At 45.4% G+C, this 21,510-nt stretch overlaps 1 protein-coding gene across 4 annotated transcripts in view; it reads left to right on the top strand.

Moving 5' to 3' along the window:
* Positions 1-21,510, top strand: part of ABCA1 (ATP binding cassette subfamily A member 1) — a 120,151-nt gene that overhangs the window by 44,764 nt on the left and 53,877 nt on the right. For all 4 annotated transcript variants that reach the window (XM_036021988.1, XM_036021990.1, XM_028505370.2 and 1 more), the window contains 4 exons: positions 8,493-8,614; positions 10,667-10,843; positions 17,348-17,440; positions 20,632-20,872. In XM_036021988.1, the coding sequence (XP_035877881.1) occupies positions 8,493-8,614; positions 10,667-10,843; positions 17,348-17,440; positions 20,632-20,872 (633 nt within the window). The remainder of the gene's footprint in view (positions 1-8,492; positions 8,615-10,666; positions 10,844-17,347; positions 17,441-20,631; positions 20,873-21,510) is intronic.

Raw genomic sequence — 21,510 nt, 5'->3', positions numbered from 1 at the left:
ATCATCAAGAACAGTATTGGAAAAAAAAAACAAACACCCAATATTTTGTGGCTTGTGTTTCCAGCTTAAGATTTATTTCCAACCTTATAAACTTAAGATTCTATGTATAGTCGTGGGTGACAAAGAGCTGCTTGGGAGTCCGGTTTGTTTCTAGGGGAGAGCTTCCCGCTTCTGGCCCTCTGATCGCTGTTGTCTCAGGCACAAAAGGGCAGCGTCAGAGCGACTTGTGGTCCAGCAGACAAAGGTGTGCACCAGGTAATGATGCCATTTCACCTTTTAATATCTTGTGCCCTTCATGACTTACACTGGCGCTAGCAGGTTGATGTTGTCATCCCCATTTTATTGACGAGGAAACTGAGGCTGGAACGGCTTATGTCTGCTGCCCAAGGTCATAAAGGTGTGAATTGAATCCAAGTTTGTCTGACCCTGAAACTCAGCATCTCCCCACCACACCATGCTCTCATTTGTATTCCAGGACTGAGAAGTAGGGGTGGCATCATTAGCTTTTGCTGCCAAAATCATGCTGGAGCATTTTTTACAGAGTATAAAGAGATTTACTTAATTCCCGATATGGTAGACAGAGCCAAAGCTTTGTAGCCGGAGTTGTTTGGGTTCAAATTTACCATTTGCTTGCTCTGTAACCTTAGGCAGGATGTTAACCTCTCTGGGTCTGTTTTCACATTTGAAAGACGGGAATAATACATTTCTTGTAAATTTATTTTAGGGATTTAAAAAAATAACACATATAACGTGGCTGATGATCAGTAAATACTTAATCACCTTCCTCTGGCCACAGATCACTACCTTGTCCTTTCATATACTTCATTAACTTTAAAATAAGAAAAAACAAAGTTATATATGTGTATATATATATATATATATATATATATATATATATATAAAACATATATATATATATGTATAAACACTTCTTCCTTCATCCAGTCCTGGAAAGGCTCCCTTCTCAGCCCCTAGCTCATGAACTCATTTTCCTTTTAGTTCCAGAACTCATTTGGGCCAAAGCTGTCTCCTCAGTGTTATCTTCATTTCCTTCTGGGCTCCCCAAGCCAGCCCTGCTGTGCCTGCTACCCCACTCCCCCTCCCCGCATCAGGAGCGCTCCTGGCCAGTGCTAGCAACTCACCCTCGTCCTATGGGCTACAGTGTCCACTGGCTCTTTGAGGACCTGGTGACTGTTCAGGTGCTTATCAGTCGATGCGAGTCCTCATTCCAGGGGCTGCCTGCCGCCTCTCTCACCTTGGCCACTTCCCAGAGAGACACGAGTATGCTATTGCCTCAGTAGATGCATCTGGGGGCAGGCGTGTAGTGTCTCTCTCCAGCTCCCGATTTCAGCAAGGGCTGATTCTGGAGTGGCAGAGGGGGCTGGAGGCTCACAGCTCTGTTCATGACCCTCTCCTCTCTCTGTGTTTTCTTGGGAGGCAGGGGAGGGGTCACGTCTTCACGTAGCATCTCTTTTGTTACAGGCTCCTGCCTTTAAGCGGCACAGAGAAACGTTGCTGCTTTGAACAACAGCACTAAGTGTTTGGGGTTCAGGAGCCATTGAAACGTTTGTTCAATGAATGCAAGTTCACATTACATGTAAAATACTTTAAGGACTACGTGGCTCCTAAAGTTATAGAACCCCTATTGGTTTCAAGAGAAGGCTCTGGCTTCCCTAGGACCTGCTTCAAAGAGTTCAGGGAGCATAACCCTAAATTTTCTGGTTTCTCTTGGGGACCCTTCGCATAATTGTTATCAGGACTTTATCAATGTTTATTTTGAACTTGTTTAACTTTCAGTGTGTGTTTTCTCATACATAATGAGTCAGTGTTCAGGGTACTTTACATACGTAGTGTCGCTAGTGCTTACCTAACCCCCACCCCTAGTGGGAGAGACCTTCGTCCATGGAGAAATGCAAGCTCAGAGAGCCAGCCTAAGGGACCTCTCCAAGGCCACATAACTGGAAAAATCTGAAACCGAGATTTAAGCCAGGTCAGCCAGACTCTAGAACCTGAGATCTTTTCGTCATGTCTCAGTATCCCTCAGCAAGCCTTCCCTGTAGAGAAGGAAACCTGTCCTGGGTTGGGAACCCAGTAGGGAGGTGCTCTGTGCACCCCAGGATCCTGGCCTTCTTTTACCTGCCAAGGGGTCCCCCCAGGGAACAGCCAGGTCATGCTGCTTTCCCTGCTTCTCCAAAGCCCTGAACTCCCCAGAAGAACCTTGGTCTTCCCAGAAGAGGGTCCAGCCATCTCAGTGTAACAGGTGGTATCTATTCTTGAAGAAGAAAAATACAGCCCTAGTATCCTAGCATCGGGAGAACAATCAAAAACAACAATAAGGAAAAAAAACCCAAGAAGACACTTGAGTGTGTTTGTTACTAGCCCTTTTATAGCAGAGAAATGTTGGTCTTGTTTGTAAAGTCAGACAAGCTGAGGCTGGTTAGAGTTTGGCCCAGCTCTCTCAAGGCCATTTGATAGGGCAGGGGCTGGGAGACCCTCCTGGGGTTCTTTTAAGAAGAGTATCTGGGCCTTGGATGCCGACGTGATCCCCTTCTCCACTTCTCCTTTTTTCATTTGCCTTCTCCACCCACTTCTCAAGCAGCTGATTGCTGTGGTTCCTTTTCATGTTGAACAAAGGAGACTACAGCGATCTTGAAATCTGAGCTGAGGACTGGAGGGCGCTGACCGACAGTAACCCCCGGCTCTCTGGCTGAGGGCTTCCCTCCTCCGCCTTCCTGCCTCTGCCCTCCCTTCTCCCTCCTTCCCCTCTTGCCTCCTTCCCTCGTGCTTCTCTGCTGCTGCGCGCAGTCAGGCTGGAAAGAATCAGAGGAACACTAAGTGGCTGTGAAAGCATCCCCAAGGCGCAGGGCCTCTCCCGCCACACCCGTCTACCTGCTCTGGAAGTGTGTCCTTAGATTGGTCGGAGAGGTCTGGCCCAGAGAACTGGCAAGAAATAAGATTCTGTCCTGTTTTTCCTCAGCCCACAAAATACACACTTCACTTGTTTTGTTCTTTAGACTCCAAGGTCCTAGTTTTTTGTTTTGTTTTGTTTCCTTCCTTTCCTTTGCCTCACCTCACTGCACCCAAAGAAAGCTCTTGGGAATGGGACAGGCCACCATTTGCTCCTCCAGGCGAAACGAAGGAGGCCGAGTTCAGCGGACCAGGTATTTTGGACCGTCTTGGAGCGATTGCAGTAGGAAAGCACTCTTGGCCTTTTGCTGGACTTTCAGTCTTCCGCAGGCAGCGGGGACTCACGATGTAGTGACCAGTCCGGCTCCCTGATGGCCGTGTTCTGTGTCAGCATTCATACCTTCTCAGTTACCGAGGCAGCTCTTGGGGCTCCTCAGCTCTTTCTCTATAAAAGGCCCCTTTCGCATCCTTGATCTTGGTTTTTACAGCAACCTCTGAGTGTTCATAGCCCTTTTTTATGTTTAAGAAAACTGAGGCCCCTGGAGATGAAGAAAAGAGGAAGAGTGAGGTCACACAGTTAAGGAACAGCAGAGCTGGGACTTGAATTCAGATCTTCTGACATTATATCCAGTGCTGATTCCCTTTTACCCCAAGTGTTCCTGTCAGTACCCTGGATGAGAAGATCCCCTGGGGTTATCTTCTCATCCTACGTTTTATGGATAAGAAAACTGAAGTCATGTCAACTCACTTGGGCAAAGTTAAATGGCTAAGTACCTATCTTTCCCACATAGTGTTCCTGTCTTACCTCTAATAACTGGTCTTTCTCACTGGTCATCCTCCACCCATGCTAATCCTTGTAGCGACCTCGTAGATGTGATCTTTCCCATTGATCCTCTGTAAAATGCTAGTTGTCTTTATTCTATAAAGTTCTGAATAGACAAATCAGTCAACTTCAACCTTTTCTTTATCTTATAGACAGCATCAGCAGAAAGAATTCAGTGATTCTGTCGAACTCAGGAATTCGGCCAGGCAAATACATAACACAGACAAACACGCGTGCATGGAGACACACACCCTCTTAGATCATACATTCAGCTTCTCCAGTTAGTTGGCAAAGTCCCTTCTGTGTTTTAAAGTATTCTAAAAGCATATGCTTTAGGGACAGTTTTCCAGGAAGCTAATGAAACCAGTCTTTCCTGAAAGTGATGATGATAGTAGCTCTTTCTGTTGAGTCCCTTTCTCCATGCCTGGCATTATACTGGGACTTCAGGTACATTTTCTCATTGAACCACCAGCTCCTCAGCCCTGGGAGATAGATGCCATTGTCATCCCCATGTGTTCTGTTGACACTTCCCCACTCCCTGATGCAGCCGAACGGGCTCAGAGAAACTTCAGAGCTATCTTGATCTGGTTTGTTTTGCCTTCATGCCCTGTTCCACTCTTCCCTAACCACTGCAGGGTGAATTAACTTCTCCGTAATTGGCCATTTTCCAGATCATCTGAGTTCATTGGTTAATTCATTCATTTGTGTTCATTCATTCTCCATTTACTGACTACTGCTGCCTGCCAGGCACTGCTGAACTCCAGAGTTGCAAAGTCTTGGTCCTCAGGGCCTTTCCGTTCTTTTGGGGAGAAAGAAGTGTGCTCAGACAACTGCACCTTGATCTGTGCGGTGCTCGAGGGAAACATAGGATGCTGTGAGGGCACAGTGGAAGACCACCTAACCCAGCTTGTGAGTGGGAAAGTCAGGGCAGGCTTCCTGGAGGAGGTGAATCATGGCCTAAGTCATAAAGGAGGGGTAGGAGTTAGGACTGTGTCTGACATCTGGCTTTATCACAATTCTTGGCTTCTCCACTCATTTTTCTGCCAGCCACATAAGGGAGATAATGGAGACCATAAATACACGGCCTCCCCCCCACCCCCACCCTGGCCTCATACTGCATTCCTTCCTCTTGTTTTGACCCTCATTTCTTAGGTGTTGAGGAATCTCCTCTCTGTTTATCTGCTTGTTGATAATTTATTCATTTGAAAACCTTTTCTGAGAGCCTACTCTGTGCACAGCACTATGATGATAGGGCATCTAGGCCCTGCCTCCTGAGCGGCCTGGCCCTCTTCTCACCAGCCACAGCCCCTAGAGAAGTGTGGCTCTCCGCCCTCTTCCAGAACTCGGCGTCTGGCTGACTCCCCACCACAGAACCCTTGCAGATAAACCTCATCTTGGTCAAGCGCTTCCAGGAACTGTCTTCCTTAGGCTTTCTCATCCTGCCTTCTGTTTTATTGATCTACCTGTTCATCTCCCTTATCCGCCTTGGGCATTCCCTGAGGGCAGGGTCTGTGTTCTTTCTTTTTCTCTGTACTGCGTAGTGGCACATTGGTAAAGTTGCGTGAAAAACCCTTTTCAAAATTACAAATCACCATGTATCAAGCACCTACCATGAGTCAGTTGCTCATTTTATGCTTTACATATGAGTATCTTTAATTCTCATATCTTTGAAAGGTGGACACTGTTGGCCTTACCTTTTAGGTAAGAAAACTTGGGCTCAGGAAAGCAAAATGAATTCTTGAAAGCCACACCGTTAATAAACAGCATAGTCTAGCATCAAATTTAGGTTTTTTTATGGTTCCATGTCTCCGATCTTTCTACCATATTGTTGTCTGGAATCATCTGGGGAGTTTTATAAAATTCTGATACCTGGGTCTTAGCCCCAGTTCTGATTATTGGTTGGGGGTTGTGGCCTTGGCATTGGGATTTATGTGAAGTTCCCCGTGTGAGTCTAATAGGAGCCAAGGTTGCGAACTTGTGCACTGCACCACGTTGTCTTTCTGTGTCCACACTGGCTGCAGCTGCTGGTGGTGGTATGTGAATCTAAGTGTCCACATGTGTGGTGTCCACGTGACCAGAATACAAGTTCTTTGTAGCCAGGAGCCTTTGGCCTCTGCGCTGCTTCCCCACCCCATGACCTCACCACCTCTGCACGTGCACTGCCAAGGGTCATTGACTGTTTCATCAGTTTCTTGGTTCTTATGTCTCATCCAGGGGAATTCACTGATAGGTGGTTGGAGTTTGATCACATCCAGCTGTCCTCATCCTCAGAGCCTGTTGACATAGCAGAAGAGTCTTGTAAACACACTGAGCACAGTTGCTGGTCTGGAGAGTGTTGCTCATGACCTAGACCCGTTGCAAGTGCAGCCAGTGCCGGCCCTCCCACATGTTAGCAGCCCTGCTCCGGAGGGAGGAGGCTGCTCTAAAGCTCCCCAACATGATGTCCACACGCTGTTCTGGCTTTTCGCCCTCGGGAGGGATTGATGGCCACCCAGTCAGTGAGAGTCAGCTCACGTGCTTATGCTGTTCTGTTGGGGCACAGAGAGGTCTGGCCCTCTGTGTGGTGCTTTTTCCTTTGTTCCACAGTGCTCAGTATCTGGCTTTTCATGCTGGGCCTCAGCTGAAGCCACCCGCTTTCCTATGTTCCTTCCCGTTTCTCCTACCAAAGGGCTACTGGGACACCCCACATGTCACTTCGTGTCCCTGGGAGTATAATACTAGCAACTGGGGATACTTTTTACTGCTGGGGCTGGGGGTTATCCTGAGACCTCTGGGCCCTTGTTGGACCTTGTCAGCTGAAAGGAAGTCTCCTGTGATGCTGCTCAGATCTTCTGGAATCTTCCTTGTCCTAATCCCACCTCCTAATACTTATTATTCAGCCATCATTCACGGACCAGCAGTTCTTTGGCAGGCCCTGATCTGGACACGATGATGCAAAAATAAAACACATATTCCATGTCTCAGAGGCATAGTCCAGTGTATATAGTATACACATAAAGCAACATTCCTAGAAGTATGGCCCCCAGAACTGCTGCATTAGAGGTATAAGGAGTGCTTATTAAACTATAGATTCTTAGGTCCTCCTTCTGTATCTGCTGTTGCAGGATCTCTGGGGATGTGGCCCAAGCACTTGCATTTTAGCATGCTTCCTAAGTGAATCTGAGGTGCTCTGAGGTTTGACAACTGCAGTACTGAGCCCTAGGGTAACAGGACGATGCCATATGTGACAGTGAGCACTGAGCAGTGGCCGTCTGCAGGGGTATCTGTTCTGAGGAGGAATACCAGCTGAGCAGGGAACAGCAGCTACCCGAAGGTGTCATGAGGAATAACTAGATGTAGCCAGAGAATCACTTCTCTAGAGATGTGAACTGTGCTGAACTCCTTTCTGTGACTCTGTTCCTCGTGTCTGCTTAAGCAGAGCGTGCTCGGGTCGGGCAGCGCTGATGCCAGTCCACAGGGGCTGTGGGGTCTCCTGCTGTATCTCTGCACGTGACCCCTTAGCTCCAGGTTTAACTCCTGTCCTCTTTAAGCCTCGTATTGTAGCCTTGTTTTCAGATCTAACCTCTATTTGTCTTCAGTTCAAAGGTTTGGGTTTGCAGGGTTTGCCCCCTAGAGGTCAGGTAGGGCCTGGGCCTGTGGGCTGCAGTCTGCAGGCCTTGACTGCTCAGCCATGTGCTCACGAGTGCCTGGTTATCTCTTTATTGGAAGCAGGTGGGTTACTAAGAGAGCAGAGCAGGGGAGAAGTGGATAGTCAAAGGAAACAGGGCAGGGGAGATGATCTGCTCAGAAACCTCTCAGTTTGGAGATGAGGAAGCTGAGGGTCAGGAAGATGATAGGAAACACCCAGAGACACCATATGCACAGCCTCCAGCCCTGGGGACCGAAGTTCTGGGTTTCTGGCCAGTGCTGCTTCTACTTCACTACATTAGATAGGAACCTTTTCTAAATACACCTGGAGGGCTTATTTTTTTAAAGGGGTCTTGATAGAATCCTGCAGCACTCCATTAGTAGGGGTGATTTTAAAATATATACTGTATGTCGTCTGAAAGCCTGGCACACCTGGATTTTGGGGCTTTGTGTTTAGAAATAAAATGAGACCATGTCCGTGGAAGCAAGTTGATAGGTTTTCAAACTGGGGCCCCTGGACCCGCAGCATCAGCATCATCTGGAAGCTTGTTAGAAATGCAAATTCTCCAGTCTCATCCCAGGCCCCCTGAGTCAGAAACTCTGGGGTGGCGGCCAGCGGTCTTTTAAACAGGACCTGCAGAGAATTCTGCTGCCTGCTCAAGCTGGAGAGCCATTGTTCTTGAAGAGGAAATCAGCCCCGGGGCTTTTGGGAATAAGACTTCACATATCTCCGACTTGAGCTGTCTGAGATGGCAGCAGGGAGGCAGGAGCAGTGGGGTTAGTGTCACAACTCTCAGGTCCCTGGGTGAGATCATTTAAAAGGTTTGGCCTTTTCCTCGAGAAGCAAGGGGGTGTGTGTGTGTGTACAGGACCATCGTGCTGTTTGAATCTAGGAGCGCTTGCTGAGTGTGGCTCTCCATGTCTTCAGAAAGCAACCTTTTCACGTCGCTCCCAATATGGCGAAGCTCCCAAACCTTGTTTCTCTGTGTGCTTAAGCCAGAAGCCTGTGGTTGTCAATTGGTTTAAAACAAAGTGATCAATATTACGATATTTTTCTCCACTTGCACAACTGTGCTGACTTTTTTTTTTTTTGGAGTTACTTATTAAATGAAAATAAAATGCTATTTCTTGGCAGGTTTGACCCTTCGGAATTTCCTGGTGGACAACGAGACCTTCTCCGGATTCCTGAATCACAACCTCTCTCTGCCTAGGTCTACTGTGGACAATATACTGGGGGCTGATGTCAGTCTTCGCAAGGTAAGCTGTGACCTGCAGCTTCCTCGCAGGGCGGATGGCAGTGGCATTGCTGGAGAGCGCCTGGAAAGAACAGAGTAAACCCCTATCTTTGTAACAGTGCTGAAGTTCACCTAGTTTGACTTCCCTGCTCATCCAGAGACAATGGCAGCCTGCTGTCCTGGGCCAGCTGGCTGAAATAAAACTGATTTCCTGCCTGTCAACGGGCATGTGTTCCTAAGTTCCTCCTAAAAGGGACATGAATTTAGTTACAATCAATTAAACATTTTCTGTAAAATTTCAATTTTTTTGCTGTTTTTTTCTCTTTCTATTTTTTAATTTTAATCATTATTCAAGTACAGTTTTCTCCCTTTTACTCCCATTCCAGCCCACCCACAAAATTTCACAATTTTGAGACAATAACCAGGATTTAGGATTATTGAGCTGGAACAGCTCTGGCAGTAGATGAAAAAACTTGATGTTTCCTATAAAGAAGGATATGTATGGAGAAAATGTTTTGTTTTTCTTGTTTATCTAACCAGGAAGTGATATTAGTGTTTCTAAAGAATGTTAACCTTACATTCTTAGGAAACTTCCTCTGGCATCGTCAGAAATCATACAGCTCCTGTGTAGTGGGTAGTAGACCCGACTTGCGTGGTTTATTGATTTTCACAGAAGCTTCTCAAGTTTATTCTCTGGCAGGAAGAGGAACTGCTTCCTTAACCTGTCTCATGTCTACACACCAGCTTGTCTTCTCAATAAGCAGAAGTAGAGGAAGCGCTTATGCCTAAAAATAAGATCTTTGCTGTACATGCTATAGAACTTTCAAAATTAGAAAAATGTGCTTACTGCTCGCCCTTGTGAAACTAGGGAAAAATATGCCTTGTGTTTAGCAACTGTGTGGTTGGGAGACGGGCCCAAGGCAGCAGGCGTATGAAAATAGTTGCGTTTAGCGTGATTTCCATTGCCCCTTGCCAACTTCATATCTGTCACACGTGATCAGCTTAAAGTAAGGGGTATCCTAGGGATGGAGATGGTCCTTGAGTGGTACGTAGGTTCTCTGATTGTCACTGCCCTCAAGCACAGATGGTAAAGGTAAGCTGACAGACTGAGTCAAACCGAAGGACGGTTCAGTATCGGGCAGTAGGTGAGAACCCCATGGAAAGTGTGGCAGGCCAGATGCTCTGCGGTGTTAGTAAGCTGCCTGGGTTTTGTGAAGCTCTTGTCTTATCACACACTAAAGGCTGTACTACAAGCAGGCCAGGCTGCACTAATTTAAAACAATAGGAGAAGTAGTAATGGGGTAGTAAAGAACCTGCATCAACCAGTCATTATTCCACAGATATTTCCTGTTTGCAGTGTTTCAGCACTGTGGACACAAAGTGAGTAGGAAAAGCAAGGCCCCTCATCTTCCTGAACTTGCTGTCTAATGAACAGTAAGGACTGTACACGAGGCTCTGTTTGTTTAGGCCCAGAAAAGCTCATCAAGTAAGCAAAACAAGGTCAAGCAGAGGCTCTCTTGTGGGGCAAGGGTCGCTATAGTGAATAGAGAAGAGTGACCCAGCATTGGCCTGCCAGTGAAATGAGAAGCTTGGCTGGTGGTACTCTGCTCTGGGGCATGTAAAATGAATAGCTCCACATTCTGAAATTGCTTGAATAGTTCTCTACATCAGTTAAATATCTGTTCCTACAAATAAATAGTATACATGCTTTTAGTCCAACCCCGGTTTGACACAAGTTCCAAAATAATAAGAATGTTTTTCTCTAATAGAAGTGGTTTCAGGGGTTCATACTCTAGATCCCCAGTCACTGAATCATGTGTTCCACTTTTGAGAAGAGTTGGACTCAGGACTTTCCTTCTCAAGGACAAGAGAGTGGGAGATGATGAGTCAAACACAACCTTCAGGTTTCAAATGTCCGGTCTGGTCATGCCTTGATACATTCCGAAGTTCATTGAAGTGGTGTCCACTCTTCAAAGCTGTGTTGATGTGAAGACCCCCAAAAGGCTTCAAGGACCCCGCTTCCCATCTTTGTAATCCAGTTTTGCCTGTCTCTCTTTGCATGAAATGTTTCCAGGTATTTCTGCAAGGCTACCAGTTACATTTGGCTGATCTGTGCAACGGATCCAAGTTAAAAGAGGTGATCCACCTTGATGACCACGAAGTTTCCACGCTCTGCAGTCTGCCCCCGGAGCAGCTGGAGGCAGCTGAGCAAGTTCTGCGTTCCAACGTGGACATCCTGAAGCCCATCCTGGTGAGTAGGCGTGCTGTGGGGAGAAGCTTCAAGCACTAATTCTTTTGGAATGTGAAATATTTTCTTGGACAACGTGACTTTGTTTTTGTAGAAACATGGAGCTTGCTGAGAGTTTGAGATGTAATGTAGCTCAATGGTATTCTAACTGTTCTTGCAAACTTTTGGGCTGTCTCCCAAAGAGTCGATGGAGGGAGAGTGAGTTGGGTGTGGCTTTGAGTCTAAGCCCAAGCTCCCTTGTGCCTGTTTCAATCAGAGAAGGCCTATTTTTTAAAAAAAATCATAATTTGAGATTATAAGAGTTCATTTGAAGAGGAGTTTTCCAGTTAAAAAAAAAGTCTCAAAACCACTGATGAAAAGATAGACACCTGTTCATTTTAAAAAGCCCATCAGAAAGCAGACATTGTGAGTTGTCACAGTGGGAAAACCTTAGAATTGGATGGAAGCACACTCAATAATTAACTTAATCAGTGACAAAATGGCATTTACAAAAAAAAAAAAGCCAACAAAGTCTGATTAGTCTAAGAATTGGTAGTTTGGAGAAGCAGTCCATGAGAATACATGTTCATTGTTATTCAAAGAATGGGGGTGAACCTGAGCATTTGGGTCATTGGAGTGTTGTTTTTGTTGTATATAGTTCCAGAACAGGTGCATTCGGGGGAGTTTTGCAAGACCTCTGGTGAAATGCCCCTCCAACAACATCATTGAGCACCCAGTGTTCTGGTTTTTTACTCACCAGATAGTACTCGGGTTTGTCAGTAGGTTCTCTTAAAACCAGGGAAAGAGGCCTGGAAGAAAGATGTGCCTGGAAAGAGATGTTCCTTATTATAAATAAAAAGACATTGGAGTCCTCTGGGACTTTGTGACACATAATTTTTTTTAAAGATTTTATTTATTTATTTTTGGAGAGGGAAGGGAGGCAGATAGAGAGAAAGAAAGAAACATCAATGTGTGGTTGCTGGGGGCCATGGCCGGCAACCCAGGCATGTACCCTGACTGGGAATTGAACCTGTGACACTTTGGTTCGCAGCCTGTGCTCAATCCACTGAGCTACGCCAGCCAGGGTGTACGTAACTTTTTAAAAGAGAAATCTAACTTTTTTAAAGAGAGATTGGTCCTCCTGGGGGTGCTTAATCTCTCTGACTTCCCTTTCTGCCACATCTCTCTGCCTCTAGCCAGAGGAAGTTCACTGCCTTTCAGGGCTCATGTGATTAGAGTGGACCCATCCAGATAATCCAGGATGATGCCAGTTTTAAGGCTCAGATGGGTAACTTGAAGAGTTTCTCGCAGGTGCTGGGGTCGGTAGAGCGAGGCCTGCCCTCCCACCCCATTTTCACTGATGACCTGCCCAGAACTCCCTGACAACAGCCTTGGCCAGCACAGGACACTGTGAGCCACAGTGAAAAGAATGTGGGGTTAGCTAGGCTTGGCCTCTCGTCTTGGCTCCCCATTGTCTCGGCGATGTGAAGGTGGTGTTGGGTCCTTGAAGTGAGGAGATAGAGTCTGAGTCTTGAGCTAGCAAGGATAGGCATACAGATTTACCTCCATTTCACTAACAGCTTGGATTGCATATCCATGGGACTAGATACTGTCTTGACCTCTCATGGTACCTTCACCCTAAGAGGGAAAGTTCTGCATCTGTGGCACAGAGAGTTCTGTTCACATGTCTTCTGATTCATGCAGCACATTCTTGCAAAGGCGGAACTCTGTCTATGGGACAAAGGAGGTGCAGTGAGTGGTGCCTTGAGGTCCCCGGAAGGCCAGTGCTCGCACAGCGGGGCTGTGTATACACCGAGGGAGCAGATGGAGGAGGGTCAGCAAAGTCATCCTTGTCTTGAAGGGTCTTTGTTTGCTGCCTTTTTGACTCTTAGACCAGGACTCCAGATGGGGCTTGGCTTGTGGCTTCCTGGGGCTAGATACTTCACCTTGCCACGTACAGTCCTTAAAGAATATGTGTGGCTTCTTCTGCAGGAGAAAACACTTGCTTTTTTTCTTCTTCCTGAAATTCAGACATTTGTGTGAAGTATCCGATTATGTTTGGGTTGGTTTAACTTCATTGCCCACCTGTTTACAACAGATGCTTTCGCTCAGTAAGCAACTGCAATCCTCATCACTTGGTAAATGGTAGAGAGACATGCTTCATGGATTTACTCTTTAGACTCTGTGTTCACCTAATTCACGTGGGAAAAGGGGACCACAGAACTGGGGATAAATATATTTGGTGAATTTAGGAGTGCGTTCATATGACCACTCAACCCCATCTGGACATTTTTGCCTCCATTATATTGTCTCTTCCTTGAAAAGTACTGTCATTTCTTAAAGGTTGTTTTTTTTTTTTTTTGATCCTGAGCTATGTGGTAGTAGGTATATTTAAATGTGTTTAAAAACAGAAAAAAGGGAAAGTATTTCAATGCACTAAAGATAGCAAGTTTAAAAGTTAATATTCAAATTGTTGAATTGTTTTCAAACAATACCTTCAGGTATGAGTTTTATAGTTTCCTATTTTGATTTAAAAATGTTGAAATGTTCTTCAAAGGAAAGCTTTATTGTGAGGTAATTCATGGGAAAGAGACAATGATTGCTCCTGGGTGGTGATGGTCATTGACGCTGGCATGCGCTTTATCTTCACCCTGACCTACAACGTAAATCCTGGTCCTGAGCTAGAGTTTCTGAATATGGGCAAACTGGGTTTAGTCTGCTTTATGAGAGTATTTAGGGGGAGTTTGAAATGTCCCAATAAACACGTGGTAACATGCGTTGGCAGAAAGAAAACAAAATGGTGTATTATATTGGAAATACATCCACATTTCACTTTATTTCCTAGTAGGGTCCCAGGAAAATGTCTGTGTGGGTAAGACTTTCATAAATTGAAGAGGGTTTTCAATTACATTTTTATTTCACAGCTGTTCTGTCTTCTATTTCTAGTTGGCTGTGACTTCTAATACATTAGTAGTAATGCTTCCCAGCCTCTATTTTATATAGTGGCCATCTATAAACAACCACGTTCATTCAGTAAATACTTATTAAATCCTGATCTGTGCTATGTACTGGTCCAGGGAGGTGGTGGTGAGCAAGGTACTGCTTTTCTTTGAGCTTCCCTGCTGGTGGCGGAGTAGATGGGACAGACCAAGCAAGGAGCAGATACTGTGCAGAGGGACTGCCCCTCTGTGCGGGGCCATGCAGGCCCTGATGGGGCCTCTTAACCTGGTCTTGGAGGATCAGGAAAGAATCATCCTCTAAGCTGGAACCAAACAATGGAGGTCAGCCAGGAAAAGAACAGGAGAGGCTTGTTCTAGGCAGAGGATAAGGGATGTGCATGCATTTGGCAGGATGCGGGGAGAGGAAGAGGTGGAACTTAGGGGAACCATCTGTGATTGAGTAGCTCAGGGTGGAGTGGATGTCACTCTGGGGAGTTTGATGGGAGGAGGAATGTAAGACATGATGCTGTGGAGGTGGGCAAAGGTTAGCTGGTCATGAACCTGTTAGGCTATTGGGCCTCACCCTTAGAGCAAGGGGAGCTACCAAAAGACTCTAGAGGATGGAATGACTTGATGAGGTGAAAACGGAACAGAGGAAATCTGTGAATATGAGTGACCTTTGAAGCAGGACTCACACCAGTCCATCTAGCCTTCCTACTGTGCTGTTCTCCCTTTCTTTTGATTTTCCTTCTGCAAACATTTACTGGGCATCTGGTTATTATGTGCCAGGAACGGGGCTGAACACTGAGCTGAAATAAAACACCAGCTCAGAAATTAGAGTTGAAATTGCCTTTTAAATTTTCAGTCTTTTATAATTTAACTATTAAGCTAGTGAGAAAAGGAAAAAAGAATGGAGTTGTCTGTTAAACTCAGAAGGATGGGACACAATGGCCTTTGTCATTCTGGGTTCAGCGGCACAGAATGCCATGCTTTTAGGAAATGTTACTGTGTTGTGATTCACACATTTTGCAGAAGTGGGTGGGAGCCTTTGAGTAATACAATAAGCATTTGTGGATTCTTCCTCCAGTGATACTATAGTATTTAGTTGTGATCTAAAAATATTGAATAATACATGAATTCCTGTTAGCTCAACACAGAATGTACAGTCCTTCACTAAAGGTTATATTTTCCCTCTTTCCCCTCCTTTCCTTACTTCAAACAAGAAAATCACTTGCTTCTAGTGGTCAATAGGGACCTATATGAGTTCATAGCCAAGGGAATGTTTTTGGTTAGGAAAAATAATAGAATTCCAAACTGAATTGTTTACTGGAGCTCCGTGGACAAAGGATCTGGCAGGGTTTGCTGGCCTTTGTCAAGAATGAGCAGGAGACCACAGTTAACAGTACTGCAGGCACATGGTTCTCAGACGTTTTGTGGCCTAGTTTCAAAGCATGTTTCCTGGGGTTGATGTTATTCAAGGAAGTTGCATCTTTCAGATCTGATATGTACTCTAGCCAGCATACTTTCTTTGCCCTTCCTCCCCCTCTTGCTTATCTTTCATTGAATGAAAAAGAAATGAAATAGTTAAAATATACGAAAAAGGTACAGAGAATACCATAAAGAACACCCTGTACCACCAGCCACCATTTGATCATGCTTGCTTTGGAGTCTTTGCAAGAAATAAAGCGTTACAGATACAGTTGATGGCACCTGTGGTACTCCTCTCTCTCCCATCAGCGATAACCAGTATGTATTTGCATTCTGTTAATAACAGCACGCTGTGTTGTTTTGCATGTTGTTTACCTTGTATAAATGTGCATATTCATCTGCACCTTGTCTTTTTTCACTCAGCATTAGATTTTTGAGATTTATCAATGTTGATACATGTGGCATCAGGTTAATTGTAACTGCTGCATGGTATTCCATTTTTATACAAACATGTGAAAAAAGATATATTCTTCCAGCCTTTGCCTCCCCCCTGCCCACCCAACATTGTTTACAGTGTCTTTTGGTGCACAGTTTTTACTTTTGAAAGTTGGAGGGCTGTTTTTTGCCCCATTTCGTTTGGGCTTTTTATATATTGTTTGAGAGGGATTTTCCTACCCCAAGTTCACAGGTATATTTTCTTCCATATTTTTGAAACTTTCATTTTTAAAAATGAAAGTGAACTTTTAGCTCTTTATTGAATCTACCCCAAATTTAATTTTATATAGTGGTGTGAGATGGAAAGTTTATTAATTTTTCTTGCATGAATGGCTAGCTGTCCTAGCAACAGTAATTGAATAACCCATCCTTTCCCCACTAATTTTTAATATTAAGTTTGACAGTTTGCATCAGTCTTTTCTTTGTATTTTCATAATGTCCAAGCACAGAAAAGTAACATGAAGTCTTGAGCAAAATAATAGCTCAGTAGATAATGTATGTTTTAAACTTGGTCTGAATTTGAATTGTGTGTGTGTTGTTTAACCCTGTGATGTCAGCCTGCACTTGTGTGTCTGACTCTAGGCAGCACCTCTTTGAAAATGGAAATTTGTATTGACTACAGGTCGCCAATACTGTTAAAGAATACTGATCATTTATCTCAAACGATTAGTATAAACAAGATCCTAGAAATGGCATTGACTCTTCAACCTATTGCTTATGGATGGGTTTAGCCGATTTCTCTGAAACCAAAACCTACATCAGTAAATTTAACACATATACCAAGTCTCACATTATTGACAACAAAGTCATGTAGTATTGCATGGGGGTCAGAGAGCCACAGTGTCACGAGGTTGCACTTGTAGGTTAAACAGTCACGCAGGAGGCCCTGCTGTGTGTGTGGAGTTTTGCTGAGTTGTGTAGCTTTTAAAATAGGAAGAATAAACTTGCCCCACAGTTAAGATATGCAAGTTAAAAAACCTGAAGGAAAAAAGCATTACTTGTGCAGATTTAAATTCATTCAGATGGCAAAGACATTCTAAGAACAGCATGAACTGCTTGCTCATTGATTTGTACCCTTCAGGGGAGAGATGACTGCTAACATGACGGGGTGCCCGTGATGGGTCTGGAGTTAGAGAAACCCGGTCTTTGGCACTTGGTAAATTTATATACACAAGGGGCTGTACACAAAAAAGTGCTGACTTTGGCAGCATGAAAGAGAATTCCTTCTTCCCAAGCTTTTGGTAGCTTTGAAAGTCATAGTTTTTCCCTTTCTCGTTGAGCTATCACCAGCTTGGTTTTCAAGGCTATTTCCGTGGTCCCGTCTGGCAGAACCCTAGACAGAGTTGGGAATTTGTGGTCAGGGTTGCATTTGGATGCACACATACCCCACATGCAAGATATTTTTACCTGTTACATATTAACTAGTTTTTAATATGTGTTTCTGTACTGTTAGAAAGTGTTCATCAAAGAATTAGTTATTCTTAAAACAAACAACCTGCGAACATAGAATAATTTTAGTGTCTTATTTTGGTTAGGAGTGTGTTTTTTGTGTGTGTTTTAAACTCAAGGTTGTGAATGGTTTTAATTCACTTTTTTTATTTTCAATAGAGATTTCAGGTTTATATTTGAGCTTTAAAAAAGAAAGTACATTTTTTTTTCATTGCAGAGAGGAATAGGCACTGTATCACCCATCCTGAACAAGGAGCTGTCCGAAGGCACAAAAGCTTTGCTGGATAGTCTCGGGACTCTGGCCCAAGAGGTGAGTTATAGCTCTCCATCACCAGAAGGCAGACCGTGCACTGTCACTTTTTTGACCCTAAGTTTGATTAACAGCATTCATTCGATTTGTATATCATATGAAATGTGCAATCAATAGTAGAGGCGTCAGTGATCTTAAAAATGATATGGTTTGATCTCCTTATGTTAGAGAAGAAGGAACAGACTCATAGATGTCTCAGAGCTAATTGGTGGCTTGAGGCCCGATATCTAGTCTAGAACATTCTCCCATTTTTATTCCACCCCTAGCTCATAACTCATTTGGAAAGAAGGTATTTCCCCTGATCCCCGCCATACTCCATGTGCTGTGTTTGTCTTCAACCACGTTCTGCACATTTCTTCTTTAGCTGCAAGGCCAGAGAATCTTTTTACCAAAACACTTGTTTGCTAACTAATCCACAGCTTTCTTTCCCTTGTGTACACCTGGCCTCTGGGGTTCGACTTTGGGAATAAAGTCTTTTGAGGAACCCTAAGATGAGTTTGCCTTTGAGGTCCCCATGTTGACAAATGTATCAGAATAACCTTTGTCATAGGATCAGTTTGGGCCTGTAGGTGCTTACAAAAGCAGTTCACCTCTCCTTTGCCTCCAGGCCGGGGTGTGCTTAACCTTCTGACACCCGGCCTTGTTTCACATTAGACTTGGGAAGGAGGGACTGTCTGGGGCCCAGCGTGTAGGGTGCTGATCAGAACAAGGCAGGCCTTAATGTGTCGGACACTGGCTAGGACTGAAGTGTGGGGGAATTTTTTCATCCTTGGCCCAGCCTGATTTTAGTTGCTTCTCAAACACATTTTTTTGGTGTTGGTATCATTTTTCTCAAATATCAAAATTTACTTTGTTTTCTGGGAATAAAAGTATTGTATGTTGTTCACTGTGGAAAATGCAAAATGTTTAGAAGATATGGAAAACACTAAGATTAAACAGTTGACACTTCAGTCTGTCATTTTTGGTTTTCCCAAAAAGAAAAAAACTTTTACATATGCTCATGTGTCTGGCTAAAGAAGCTTGGATCTTGCGTCCCTTTCAGGAAAATAAAAGCCCTCTCCCAGCCTGCCATTTGTTAAATAATTCAGTTGTGAATGCTGGTGATGGTTCAGGAGGTGGCGAAGTTGGGTCACCTGGGGAGGCAGAAAGACACACAGGAACTGCCCTGCAAGGCCATCACCAGTTCTGTGGGGTCCTGTTAGCTGTCATGGACGGCCCTGCACTGACCCCTCTGCCTGGTCCTCTCCCAGCCTTAGAGAGCACAGAGCAGGGACAGTGACACGGGAGGCTGCCTCCAGCCTCAGGGCCTGGGTGCAGCCATTTCCTCTTCCATCACCGGCCTGCCTTTGGTCTGGGGTTAAAAAAAAAAAAATAAGTAAAAGCATGTGATGTTCTCACTGCTGATGTGGCGGAAACTCTCCAACTGCGCAGTATACATTTTTCTTGGCAGCTGCTTCCGTGTGTACTGCTTGTTCCCTGGTCCAGGGCAAGCAGGGGCCATCTGGTCTCTCAATGTAAAACCCTCAAGTCACTTTGACCACATGCCACTCATTGTCTCCCTTGCTATTTCTCTGGGACGAGTGGGAGAAGGTAACTAAAGATGTGCTCCACACGAAGGAAGTGCGGAGCAGGAGCTGAGGAGCCGAAGAATGAGTAAGCGTTTGCCCCTAAGATAGGTGCTGGGAAGAGCCAACAGTTGGGAGTAACTCCACCATTTGTGGTGCCTCTGTCCCAAGATGTGCTCGTTTTGTGTGGGAAGAAATTTATTATTTTGGTTGGGGCACGGCGGCATGGTGGTGGTGAGGCCGCCTGTGGGAAGAGAAGTGAGTGGCTTTTACTCACTTTTAGTTAAAAATCTCCAGGGCTGTTCCACCCACCGACCAAAGGAAAGGTGGTCTGGCTATCTCTCCCCTCCTTTTTTTATGTACAGGCTCTCATACAGGCTCTGAAAAGATAAAGTAAGGAAAAGCTGGCCACCTAGTTGTGTTCTAGTGTTATGTGTTAGATGTCCCCTCTCTGGAGGGACAGATGTTTGGGACATCTGACCACCCCAAGAGTGTCTGGTTCCCCTCTGGAGGCCAAGGGCAGTCAGGATCTACAGCATCCAGGACCACACTCACCCCCAGAACCAGCTGGCTCTGTGAGACAGGGCACACGGAGTCTGATTCTAGGCCTTCTCGAAGGTGTGCGCAGGGTCCCACAGCCTCTGCCCTCCACTCTTCACGGTTCGGCCTTCCACATGGTGAGAGCGTGCAGTGACTTTTCAAGGGACGTAGGGATCCGTTAATGATTTATTGTGAAATGTGTGGAAATACAAAGTGCTCTATAAATATTTAATTACAATAGCCATTGGGCCAAGAACTGCACAAGGTGCTGGAGTACATTTGCATGGGAGACAAAGCGCTTGTCGAGTGGAAGTCAGACCCAGCGCTGGCTGCCTGGAGAGTCTGACTCATCGCTGCAAGGGCCCGCTCTGTGCAGGGCCCCTCTCGTATATCATGTGATGTACTCCTCACCGCCACACTCTGTCATCGTCTTGATGATTCATTGGGCCTTAGAAGAGTGACCTTTCTAAGGCTGTATGCTAATGAGAGACGTAGCTGGGATTCATACTCTCCGATCTTATGCTTGTTCCATTGCCTAACACCTAACTGAGGTCGCACACAGTAGCTCTTCTCCCAGGGGGCAGAAGGTCCCTCCATTTCCACACTGGAGTTGGAGGTGTTTTAGAAATGCGTCAGCGATCGAGAGCATGAGCAGTTCCCGATGTGTGTATTTGAACACATAGCTGTTCAGAAAGAGCATTCTCTCCTATCAACCAGAAGATAATCGGAATAAAATAAAGCCCATCATCAGGGGCCCCGCTAGCTGCTAAGTTGTATTTCTTCATCTTTAGTGTGCATAAGCATCTTGTGAAAATGCAGGTTTGAATTGCAGATTGACAGTTCAGACTCTGCGCTTCAAACCTCTCAGATTCCGCTGATATTGGTGGTCTCCGGATCGTACCCGGCATGGTTCAGGCAACCCTATCACAAGGCCTTGAGGAGATGATGTCATACAAGACAGGTTCTGGGATGTGGCCTTGGTGAGGCTGAGAAACTAAGATGTTTCTTTCTCTTCTCTGTCTCCACCCCTTGCTCTACCCCTTTTTTCTCTTCCCCTCTCCTTTTCCTCCTGATGCCTGGCCTCAGCTGTTGAGCATGAGAAGCTGGAGTGACATGCGGCAGGAGGTGATGTTTCTGACCAACGTGAACAACTCCGGCTCCTCCACCCAGATATACCAGGCTGTCTCCCGCATCGTCTGTGGCCATCCTGAGGGCGGGGGCCTGAAGATCAAGTCCCTCAACTGGTATGAGGACAACAACTACAAAGCCCTCTTTGGAGGCAATGGCACCGAGGAAGATGCTGGCACCTTCTATGACAATTCTACAAGTGAGTGTCTGTGCAGACCAGAGCCCTGGCCTCGGCCCACCCTAGAGGGTGACTCAGTCAGCCCTGTGTCACCTCTGCCCTCGTGCTTGCCCTCATCCTCTGGAACAGCATTGGATGTTCATACGTCTGCTCACCAGGCCGAGCCCCTAGAGGAGAGCACCTTTTCCCGTGTAGCTACCTGTCTCTGCTTCTTTGAATGGGGCCCGGCATATCTCGGGTACACAGTGTGTTTGTCAAATGAATGAATGATTGAAAGCCAATCTCCCAGTTTTCTGGAGGACATAGGAACGTGGTTCCCAAAGTAATCAAGGCTCTTCTTCTCCCCCTTCCTCTCCTCCCCTGCCTTGAGGTATGCCTTAAAATGAAAACAATAACAGTAATAATCATAACTTAAAAGTCAACCTTTAGGGAACATTTCCTATGCATTCTGTTTGTTATCTTATTTAACCCTTACCATAACCCTTCACGGAAGGTTTCATTGACCCACATTTTATAGGCTCAGAGAGGTTAAGTAACTTGTTCAAAACCACAACGCAGCCAGTCCACAAGAGTCAAGATTAAACCCAGATGCTCCTGGCTCTGTGCTTCCCTTCCCCCTCCCCCCTCCCCAAACCACACCACCACACAGCCTCTGAAAT

Source organism: Phyllostomus discolor, chromosome 3 (genome assembly GCF_004126475.2).
Source record: "Phyllostomus discolor isolate MPI-MPIP mPhyDis1 chromosome 3, mPhyDis1.pri.v3, whole genome shotgun sequence".
Classification (NCBI taxonomy): Eukaryota; Metazoa; Chordata; class Mammalia; order Chiroptera; family Phyllostomidae; genus Phyllostomus; species Phyllostomus discolor.
This window is presented reverse-complemented; position numbering and strand designations above follow the sequence as displayed.